The sequence below is a fragment of the Heliconius melpomene genome, chromosome 4, assembly GCF_056956725.1.
Source record: "Heliconius melpomene rosina isolate 202511_hmr_F chromosome 4, ASM5695672v1, whole genome shotgun sequence".
In the NCBI taxonomy this organism is placed as follows: Eukaryota; Metazoa; Arthropoda; class Insecta; order Lepidoptera; family Nymphalidae; genus Heliconius; species Heliconius melpomene.
Genome location: NC_140392.1, coordinates 5,288,341 through 5,300,635, shown reverse-complemented (window position 1 = coordinate 5,300,635; position 12,295 = coordinate 5,288,341). Strand labels below are relative to the sequence as shown.

The 12,295-nt window shown below is 34.1% G+C and overlaps 1 protein-coding gene across 9 annotated transcripts in view; it reads right to left on the bottom strand.

The window, feature by feature from the left end:
- SK (small conductance calcium-activated potassium channel) overlaps window positions 1-12,295 on the bottom strand; it is a 187,120-nt gene that overhangs the window by 7,465 nt on the left and 167,360 nt on the right. For 6 of the 9 annotated variants that reach the window (XM_085208286.1, XM_085208289.1, XM_085208285.1 and 3 more), the window contains 6 exons: window positions 4,807-4,936; window positions 4,328-4,423; window positions 3,484-3,657; window positions 2,690-2,832; window positions 2,251-2,355; window positions 282-417 (listed from right to left, as the gene is read on the bottom strand). In XM_085208286.1, the coding sequence (XP_085064412.1) occupies window positions 282-417; window positions 2,251-2,355; window positions 2,690-2,832; window positions 3,484-3,657; window positions 4,328-4,423; window positions 4,807-4,936 (784 nt within the window). Of the gene's footprint in view, window positions 1-281; window positions 418-865; window positions 1,002-2,250; window positions 2,356-2,689; window positions 2,833-3,483; window positions 3,658-4,327; window positions 4,424-4,806; window positions 4,937-12,295 lie in introns of all 9 variants that reach the window. The other 3 variants (XM_085208287.1, XM_085208290.1, XM_085208293.1) reach the window with 1 other exon arrangement.

Genomic DNA, 12,295 nt, shown 5'->3' with positions numbered 1-12,295 from the left:
ACATCGGTGATTTTAATTTTATATCTTCATTACATACAAAAGTGTGTACAATTTCAGTGTGGAGTGTCATCTGTTGAAAACAACGAGATGTTAGTGTTGACTGACTTGGTAGTAAGGAAAAACTTAAAAATATAAAAAAATTATAAACAAAAATCGATGAAAAAGAAAATTTTGTAAAAACAAAACATAATAACAAAAATGGAAACATAATCAAAAAAGCCCAATTTGAAATAATAATAAATGTCAGTCAACACAAACATGAATGGTTTTAATAAACTTACCATAATGCCGGTGCTAACGGCGATACCTCTGCCGCAATACGTGTTTGGCACAATGTCACCAAAACCGACGGAGAGAAATGTAATCGCAATAAGCCACATCGCATTCAGTAGATTAGCATGCTCTTCATCGTGAAACCTTTTGAAAATAAATTTCATCGCTTTACTCAGTACGTCTCAGCTTCCAACAACTTGAAGGCAAACATTTCAAGTATTGTGTACAACCTATCCATTACCTACCTATCAGTACAGCACGCAAGCATACCCCATTGCATAAGAAGGATTTTTGTAAAACAGAAAGAAATTGAAGAAATAGAAAGAACATATTGTCTCGAAGAGTTTGACTTTGATTATGAAATTGAAATTGCTTCAGTCATTTGTGAAGTATATAATATGACACATAAAATGGCTCACCTTTACCGACCTATCACAACAATCTTAGACAAAGCAAGTTAGCGAATAGTACGGCTTCTTAGCATTTAAAACCTTGCTGTGTCTACGAAACACGAACAGAGGCTATTAAATAATGCGTACACCACGGTTTACACAGACGTTATCCATAGCCTACCATTTGTAAACATACATACCACCATACCGCAGGTGAGAGTAATGCCACGGCCGCAGTAAGTGTTGGGAACTATATCGCCGTAGCCAACACAGAGGAAAGTTATAGCTGTCAGCCACATTGAGTTTAGCAAATTGGCATGGTCTTCATCGTGGAACCTGAGAGCCAAAGTGCCCAACAAGAACCACAAGATAACCGGGTTGTATAATACAATGGTTTGCGTTTAAAAGCTGAATTTAATTTAATTTTTTTTAAAATCCATAACGAGAAATCAAACGAGTTAAAACTTTCAAAACGTGATTGAGCCAAATATAAGATTTTCATAAACAATAATTTAGCATGCCTCTCGAAAGATACAAAATATATTTAGAACTACACAAATACTAATATCATATTTCAATACAAAGTACAACGTGCAGATTAAACATTTATTTGGGGTCAATACCAAATATAATGTACTTGTTAGCCATGCTGTGAAATTGTTTGTTTACTTACTTGATAACATGGCAGGGTAATATGATAACACAGATAATGAACACTCAAAGACAACGCAATAAGACAGAAAAGACAGAATCAGAAGAGAGGAAGGATTGGAAGCCTTCTTGGAGAAGCGGAAATACTCTTAGATGCATGAATGTGACAAAAGTGCAGTGGTTCTGTGCGAGTTTAGACTTGCCAGTTAGTTGGAAGCTGTTCTATGTGTATAACCTAGAGCCATTTTGTGCGTGATAATAGAATGTCACAGCCATATCTTACCGACACTTGTTCTTTATGTTTGTTTCGTGTCTGCTGATATGGTTCTCCATCACTTGTGAGTGTTTGGTGTTTTTACAAGTGATTTACACAGCACTTTTCTCAGTAAACACTTTGTGCACACATTAGTTATTAACATTTAATTTACTAACACTTACAGCGGGTTAAGCATTTTCGTCCATAATATGTCTAAATCTAACACATATCTAATTATTATTGTTTTATACAGCCTTGTGTATCAATTGTTTGATGACTACGTTAGCGAAAGTATTCAAAGTCAAACTCTTATAATTTGTGAATATTACCCAATTTACTACTTTCTTTTGATTGTCCAAATAATATTCGTAACAAAAACACAGAAGGTAATAAGCAAAACATATTTGAATAACGCCACAGTACAAAAGCATCAGCATGCCCATTTAGGCAGTACATCGATAGTTCATAATAATTTTGTGGAAATAAAAAAAAAACAAGTGTTTAAACCAAAAAAAAATATGAAAGCATTACAGATGAATCAAATACTGATAACAATTAGCTATCACACATAGACAATCTAAAATAAATACTTCAACTTATTTCACTTATGAATTAACAAATTTAGACATTTTCTTATAAGTTAGCTTTTGTGAGCTAATATAAATATTTATTACTGACCTCTCGCACTGTCTTAGCGTCCAGCTCGCGATTATCCAAAGAGAAACCATGAAAACAAGTAAGACGGTCCCAGGACATATCGTCATGAGGGTTTTTAATACAAATCTGGAAATGGAAACAAATTGGTTGAATATTTTTTTAGATAGTCATTGTAATGGGTATTTAAAGCTTATATAAGTGTATCACATATACTATTTTGAAACTTAATATTAATTAATTACGCATATTCATCCTTATTTTTCACCTTTTTATTCTATTGTATGCGAAATGAAAAATAGTAAATGCAAATTTATACCCATTAGTAATTAGTCGACTATTTATCAACTTGATTTCTGGAATTTAATGAATGGTAGCAGCATACGAGGAACTCAATGGATCATTACCAGAGCGAGGAAAATACATTAAAATATTATATTTCCTAGAGAAAATATTATCTTACCTAGTATTAAAGTTAATTCTGTTCAAGGCTCCTATACTTCTAGATGAAGCATCTGTAAAAAGCTTACTGTGTAGTAACATAACCCTGCATATTAAATACAGTCGAAAGAACATCGGAAGTGACAACGTTACATCATATGGCACCTGGAATGTATAAAAAGTCATTGTTAGTAATGGAATAAAATTTTTCCCCTTTATTTTTTTCTGTCAGTTACATAATTAAAATATTATATTTATATGTTTATTATATGTGTACATATATTAAGCATTGAATACTTTTAGTTATTTGAAGTTCTAATAAAAATATTAAAATTGGTATAATTTAAACAAATTATAATGGCGTTGGTAATTACAAAATATCTACTTCGATTTTGTTAGTTTTCTATTTATCAATATAAGAATTTTTTAATTAGGTTAAATTTAAAGAAAATATTTAGTAAGAATTGTAGTTATTACAAATTATTTTTCTTTAAGTTATTATAACAGAATTAAATATAACAAAAAAATATGCAATTAAATCACACGTACAAACCAAAAAGTAAGGATTACGGCACAGGTTTAGTACATTACAAGTGCATGCTAGTCAGAAAACAAACTATCAATACAGACCTGTATTTGTTTATATATTGCACCCTACGAAAAAAATTCAATTATAAATATATTTTTACTATATCATTTATTTTAAAATTTATTTTTATTCTTTTATTTATTTAAAATAAAAATAAATGTACCTACATTTAAATGAAATAAATTAATAAAATAAGTAAGCAGAAAGAAAGCAAAATCTAAACTTACTACTTCAACACCAATGACCCCTCCTTTATTTGCCAACTTGGTGGTCCAGGTGAAGGTATACTGCCCTGGTATAGGATGGACAGCGCATATTGCTAACTCGAGGGCGATTTGCGCTATCCGCTGCCATGTCATTGCTATCCGCCAGTCGTCTGCGCAGTTGTCTATCATAAATAACTGAAATTTAAAAAAAAACTATAAGGTGAAACTATAACATGTGGGATTTTTGTTGTTTTACGTTCTATTAATGTAGTAACAGGAAGGAGCCTAGTGTTAAGAGATATTAAAAATTTCTTTTCCTCGAGTAGGAATCGAACCCCAACCTGTCGCGTTAACAATCAAAGCTCAATTATTATCTTGTATAATTTTAGTTCATTCCAATCGACAACTAACTTGAGTTTCAAAACTGGGTTGCAACGTGAAAAAAAGATAAATGAGGAAGAGTTGCCGTTCTTTAATAAAATCTTGATGAAAGTTCATCTCAATAACCATAAAAATCAGCCCCACAGCAACATAAAATCAATCTATATGAATAGAAGTATTTTAGTTAAACTTTTCTGTATATATTATGTGTATTTGTTTCAGTTTTACACTGTATTCCGCATATAGCAAGGTAGGCTAGAACCTAAAGTTAAGACACTTCGTTGCCCACTTTCCGCCGAATTTCCAAAATATTTCTAGTTGAGTGGCGGAATTTAACACCGCGTTTAACCTTGTTACCAGAGCAAAGAATTGAAAATCTTAATAAATCACTCCGACGAGTAGAAATCGAACCCACAGCTGTCGTTTTACCATTGCGCTTCAATGGCTACAATATTTCTTAAATATAAAATAATGCAAACAGTACCTGTACTTCTAAAGCGTGATAAGCCACGATTAGGCCGAGTAAGATCACAGTTGACATTGATATAAGCGTCTTCAGAGCTTGGGAATATATCGAAGCCTGAAACAGCATTACCAAAATAAATATATATTAATTTTCAGCTCGACCTTGTATCCCGCATATAGGGTAGGCACGGAGAACTTAGTGTTAAAACACTTTGCTCCCCATTTTCAGTCGAATATTCAAGGCATTTTAAAATAAATATACAAATAATTTCTAATATAACTGAGTAACGATTTTAATATTTATTTTACATGTCAATACAATAATTAACATCATTGATATTTTATAGATAAAGTAAAGAACGTTTTGTTAACATAAAAATGATACAATACAACTTTTTTTACAGGAATTATCAATTATATTTTTCAACTACTCTTATTTAAAGCCATTAAAAAAAAATATAAAAGTACTTTAAACAATATTTAAAAATATTTTTTTACCTTTGTGTACACTCCCGCACTAGAAAGCTCATTTTCTATAACCATGATAATAATACCAAACATTCCCATCACTAACGCGTAGTCGCTTATTCGTTTTCGTTTTTCAAATAGCGCCTTTCTTCTACCTAATCTGAAAATATAAATAATAAAAAAAAATTAAAAAATATATCACTGTAATATATTTAAATTATTATCATAGTTGGCCGTAATTGAGAAATGTACATCTGAATATAAATTTTCATTATTTTTTTCACAACATTGTGCATATCAAATCAGTTTAAACAAAGATATAGAATGGAGACGAGAGCTTACTCTACAAAAAAAATTGTTTATTGATATTATTCCAGTGGTGGCGTAGGGGCAGAAAGTGTGACTAAAAGCGACTGGTTGTCGGTTCGATCCCCACTCGAGGAAATTAAATTTATATTTCTTCGCTCTGGTTTCGAGGCACAGCGCGACGTTGAGACCCGCCACTCAACACGCAATGACTCCAGAATTCGGCGGATAGTGAGTAACGGAATGTCTAAACACTACGTTCCGCACTACACTGCTGTGTACAGCGGGAAGCTGATTTTATTCAAAAATGCTGCTTAGTCCAAAATTTATACAGGTACATCCTTGTAGATACGTGTAACAATAATAATGCCTTTGAGGCCATACTTTAAGTATAGGTGTAAAACCACGAGATACCCTCGATTCTTCCAAAAAACAAATAAAATTTTAAAGAAAAACATATTACTTCAGTAATTTATACCATCAGTTCGTCAGACATAACCAGCTCATCATATCGCCACAAATCCTTGTAATCCTACTAAAATTCATTCAACTTTATAGAGTTCGTGCCAAAAGTTGACTGTCGTTGGATTAGCCTTATTGATGGGACTATAACAGTTGATCGCTGCCCATTTAATTAATATTCACCAGTTACACGGTTTACTGAAGTTCGAGTTCGAATCCGGGTAATTAACGTCTGGAAACTTAATTTGTAACTGTCCAAACTTTATGACGGCACGAGGCGTGTCTTAAAAGAACCAAAAGAATCATGTTTTGCATAAACGTGTTCCCTGAGTTTTGAGATTTAGGAAAATTTAGTTTCATTAAAGAATTGTTATTTTTAAAAGCTTTTATTTAACTTGCAATGTATGTATGTGGGTTCGGGTGAAATCTTAGAGCTCAATTTTGAAGTAGATATCGTCAACCGATTGAGCTGAAATTTTGTAAACACGTTTACTTTGGATGACAATGCACGATACAATATGTGACGTCATTTTAAATCTAATATGGCGGACCGTGCAAGATGACAGAATAGTTATTTTTAATGTACTTCTACAATATGGGTATCAAATGAAAGGCCTCGTTGAGAGCAACTCGAAAAATAATGTGATGTCATTCTAAATCCCATAAGGAGGATATCGAAGATAGCCGAGTATCTATTTGGTCTACTTCTACAATATACATATTAAATGAAATGGGTCGTTGACCGTAACTCTACAAATAATGTGACGTTATACTAAATCCAATATGGCGGAACATCTAAGATGGCGGAATAGTTATTATTTATGCACTTCTGCAATATGGGTATCAAATGAAAGATCTTGCCGAGAACAATTAGAAAAATAATGTGACATCACTTGAAATCCAATAGAATTGACACGATTCAAGTTTTTTGTGCTTTCATATAATGAACAGTATGTTCGTACATTTGAGCTGAAATTTTGTATACACGTTTGGTTTGGATGACAATGCACGATAAGGTTTGTGACTTCATTCTAAATACAATATGGCGGACCATCCAGGATGGCGGAATAGTTATATTTCATGAACTTCTATAATATGGGTATCAAATGAGAGGACTTTTTGAGAGTAACTGGAAAAATAGTGTAACGTCATTCTAAATCCAATATGGCGAACCATTCAAAGTAACAGAATAGTTATTTTTGATGCACTTATACATTACGGGTATCAAATGAAAGGGCTTCTTAAGAGCAACTTGAAAAATGATGTGACGTCATTCTAAATCTAATAAGGCGGACCATCCAAGATGGCGGAATAGTTATATTTAATGCACTTTTATAATATGGGTATCAAATGAAAGGGCTCATTGAGAGCAACTCGGAAAATAATCTAACGTCATTCTAAATCCAATATGACGGACCATCCAAGATAGCCGAATAGTTAATTTTAGTCTACTTCTACAATATGGATATCTATTGAAAGGGCTCGTTGAGAGTAACTCGAAAAATGTGACGTTTTTCTAAATCCAATATGGCGGAACATCTAAGATGGCGGAATAGTTATTATTTATGCACATCTGCAATACGGGTATCAAATGAAAGGGCTTGCCGAGAATAATTAGAAGAATAATATGACATCTAGTGTGAGAACCCTTCTTTCTGCTGGCATTAATCCCGGCTATTGCCAGGGTCTGCCTTCCTACTCAACCTACTCCACTTTGCGCGGTCTTTTGCGTCCTCGGTGGTTAGACCATTGGCTCTCATATCCGGCATCACGACATCCAACCAGCGCTTCCATGGGCGTCCAGGAGGTCACACTCCAGGAACTGATATAGCAAGGCACTTGCATCCGACATAGTTCTTAGACCGGAGCGTAACGTGGCCAAACCATCTCAGGCGGCGCTCTTGGAGCTTATCCGCTACGTCACGGACCTCAAGACTACCTCGAACGAATGTGTTGCGTATGCGGTCAGACCGCGTTACGCCGCAAATCGACCTCAGCATCTTCATTTCCGTGACGTGAAGCTCCTGAGTGTGCCAAGATAGTGCTGGCCAACATTCGCTGCCGTATAAAAGAACTGGTCGTATGATGCTCTTTTATATCAGTCCCTTGAGCTTGGCGGTTTTCTTCGGTCACAGACCACAAGAGTGACCTCCCGCCATTTGGCCCAGGCAGCACTTATCCGGCCATAGACATGGTGATCGATGCCTCCAGACTCGTGCATAACGGATCCAAGGTACCTGAACTTTTCTGACTTAACGGCTGGCTCAGGACCTATAAGGATCGTGCTCGAGTCCGGGCTCACGCAGGCCATGTACTCGGTTTTCGACACATTTAGTTTAAGACCGCCGTTCTCAAGCGTACCCTTCCAGAGGTTCACTTTACGCTCCAGCGTCAGTCGGTTCTCGTCAATGAGTTCTATGTCGTCGGCATACATCATCAGCCATGGAGGCTGCACTACATTGAGTAAGAACGGACTAAGAGTCGAGCCCTGGTGAACCCTCACTGTAATCGGGAAGGGTCTAGTGTCGCCAACAGCATTCCTAACCATAGAAGCGGAATCGTGGTACATGTCTCTAGTGTGAGAAACCTAGCCAGTGGTAACTAAAAAGTAAAAAATAAATTATAAGCAAAAAATCATTTTTAGAAAAAGCTTTTATTTAAACGCTTTAAAAAGGAGAAAATAAAATTTGTCTTTTAAATTTTAACTATCAACTCATAACCTCATTGTACACAACTTATATGATCATAAAAGCTTGTCGCGTTAATCAATATTTAATTAAATTGAAACTTTAAAAATTGAAACTTAGCAGATTTTACATAATTAAATTAGTACTAGTTAATTTACACAAGTAAATCGCGCGACAAGCTTTTATGATCATATAAATTGTGTACAATGAGGTTATGAGTTGATAGTTAAAATTTAAAAGACAAATTTTATTTTCTCCTTTTTAAAGCGTTTAAATAAAAGCTTTTTCTAAAAATGATTTTTTGCTTATAATTTATTTTTCTATTATTTTAGAGGTGTTTTGTTATTTATACTAATATCTGGAAAAAAATGCGCTGATTTAATTAGGAATAATTTTTTTTCAGCCATGTTTGATTTCTAATTATATTTTAAAAATTTTAATATAAAGCAATATAATTATGAAAAAATATAACAACTGATGTCACAAGAAGTAACTTTTAATTGTGGTTTCAGAAATGACGAGAGTTTAATGTCAAGGACGAGTAAATTAGATTAAGTATTAGGATATAGCCCAAAGTACCTGCGATTTTGGTCAGTAACATAATTCTTAGTTATTTCAATTTGACCACGCGGGCGAAGCTTCCAGGAAAAAAAAACAGACAGGTTAGGCAGAGGGAACCTGGTAACCCAGTGTTATGATGTTAAGTCAGTTCGTTTCCTTTAAGACACTTCTGTTTCCCTGTCTAATTCTGAAGATATTGTGTACCAGAACAAAGAAATGAAAATATGAAATATTTCATTCCCTCAAATGAGAATCAAACTCATAATCATCGCATTTTCAACCATACTGGCCACGTTCTTAAATATATGTAACATATTCCGCTACAATAATCTTCTATAGCTTAAATTAAATTATAAGCTAGGTAGCGAAGTAGCTAAGCCCAAGTACATTTTAAAAGTTAAGCTCGTTGGAAGTCATTAATTTCGTTACTATACAAAACAAAGTTGAGCTCATACTTTGGCGATTGAGCGATGTGAACTCCTGCTTTTAATTATATTCATATTGTGTTATTAAACTTATAAGTTGAACGTTTAATATAAATTCAGTAGGTATATTATTTCAGGCCATTGTGGCGTAGTGGCACAAAGGTATGACACGACGGTTCTGGGTTTATCCCCACTCGGAGGAATTAATTATTATTTATTAATATTTTCATTTCTTCGCTCTGGTACCATGGCAAAAGCCCTTGATATTATTGTAATCGATGCTTATTATAATAGAAACAATATATATGAAAGTCAGGTTAGTTTTTTAGGTTATTTATTTACGAATCAACCGACATCGTAGGCAAAAAAAATCAATGATGTTTATCCATTCAGTTTCGGGAAACAAAAAAAAAATAGAATATTTGATAATTATAAACGTTCCCTTGAGTTGAATTTAGAAAGTCTATAGCGATAAGAAATTTTAGCTTCATGCTGTATCTCGCATATTGCAGAGGGAACCTAGTGTTAAGACACTCTATTCCCCACTTTATATTGAACTCTTGAGTTACGTGTTGAGTGGCAGAACCTAACACCGCGCTTTGTCTCGTTCCCAAAGCTAGGAAATGAAAATATTGAATATTTGATTCCCCTATGTGGAAATCGAACTTATAAATGTCGCGTTTATAGTCACACACTTGTACCACTACGCTACAACGAGGTTAATTTTTTTATATAAAAAAAAACAATATATAGAAGTAGAGAAGTAAGAACGTTGACGTGCAGCTTAAATAAATAACAAGAAATGCACAAATATATAGTGAAGACGAACAAAATCGATTCGACACCCGTTGCAAGCTATTTCCGTTCGTTCAAGGGCACTGTCCAACACGTTTGATTGGAATAGGCTTTATTTTTATAGTTAAGTTGTTAAAAGATGGCTGTTTCGCTTCGGTATAAAAATCAACTGTATGTACTTAATATTATAACTATAATATCCAATACATATTATAGTAGTAGATAGACGTTTTAATAGTAGGAAAAAATCTCATTTTCTAGTAAATATTTTTTGTTCAGCTTCATTCTGTAGCACTTAAGTAGGAGAGTAGGCAGAGGAAGCCTAGTGTTAAGACATTCCGCTCCCTCCTTTCCGCCGAATACTGGAGGCATAACTCAACGCCGCGTTTCGTCCCTACACCAGAGCGAAAGAATAATACTAAATATTTAATTTTCTCGAGTGGAATCGAACCTACCACGCTCCGCTAATCCTTTGATCATCTTAAAAGAAAATTATCTAATAACAAATTTCCAATACATAAAGTACTATTTTATCACAAAAAAAATTCCCGTCTTCTTGAAAATTTATGAATGAATTTTGAAGAAATAAATATCATTCGATTCCTCTTCATCACGTAAAGGTCACGAGCATTACGTATAAATTTCCTCGCTAAAATATGTACGTTTTTTTATATTTTTATAATATCTATAATATTTAATTACGCAGGGGCACAAGTATGTGACTGTAAGCGTGACCGGTTGTGATAGATCCCCCCCCACTCGGCGCATTTTCATTCCTTCACTTTGGTATCGACGCAAAACGCAGCGTTAAGTTCCGCCACTCAATACACAATGCTTCCACAATTCGAGAGAAAATGGGTAACGGAGTGTCTTAACACTAGGTTCCCTACACTTACCCCGCTGTGTGCGGGATACATGTGAAGCTGATTTATTTATCTATTAAGGTTACTGATTTCAAGTCTATTTTATTTGTCGATACGATTCTTTTGTTACCGTATCAGTTTTTCATATAATTGATTGATTGATGCCAAAAGTAAAATATACTCGTATATATATCAAAGAAAAGAAAGATTGCCTGTCGAATGAAAGTCTGTTTCACATTGTGTTGTTTTTCCATTCTCACAAAAATAAGCATAAAATTAATATAAATACGAATAGGGGAAAAAGAAAACAAAGGCAATTCAAGAACTGCAAAATTCTAGTCAAAACAACAGTTAAACGACTAGTTTTATTTACAAAACTGTTTCAATTCGAAACAAACGTTTGTATACAAAATATTATTGACCAAAATAGGAGAATGGTCCATACTGGTTTCTGGATTTCAATTTAGTTTTATTAGATAGTCCCATATAGGTACGTATATGGAAAGTAATATAATATTCTGCTCTATTTGCATTGTATGAAGCCACAGCAGTGAGCGTAAAATTCACTAAGCGAAAAATTATTATCTTGTTTCGTTGTTCTGTGCGTATTGTGTTATTCGTGTTACATATATACTAGTCCTTGAAGATTTGTTTGTTTGTATTTATTTAGAAAACGTACAAAAAAAATTAAATCGTCCAAAAATTATTAATAATAGTATTTAATATAATAATTTCTACTCTCATCTAGCCGTAGGCCGTCGTGGTGCAGGATGTGACTGTAACGCAACGGACAACCGTTGCGTTACAACTTCCTCGAGTGGGGATCGAACCTACAAAGGTTCGATCCCCACTCGAGGAAGTGAAATATTTATTTCCCTTTATTCGCTCTGGTGTCGAGGCAAAGCGCGGCGTTGAATTCCGCCACTCAACACGCAATGCCTCCAGAATTCGGTAGAAAGTGGGGAACGGAGTGTCTTAACACTAGGTTCCCTAACCTGCTGTATGCGGGATACAGCGTGAAGCTGATTTAATTTATTTTTTTGTAAAATTTCTAGTAAATTCAATTTCAGAACTATTTTATCAGCTCTTTTTGTGATTCGATATATTTATTTTCTTTTACTTTTAGATTCACGCTATATCCCACACATTAGTAGAGTAGGCAGAAGGAACCTGGGAACCTAATGTTAAGATACTCCTTTTACCATTAAAACACTACTATTTCCCACCGCCGTATTTCAGTAATTTTTAGGTCTATACATTCGAATATACATAAATAAAGTTGTATAGGTATATTCCCATTACTTCATTAATGTAGATGATTCTTGACCTCCTAGGATAATTAAAATTTAATTAGTCGGCTGATAAGCAATCTCTGGTCTCTGCATATTGCATTGTGCCAGCCCCATACACCCTTGTAAAG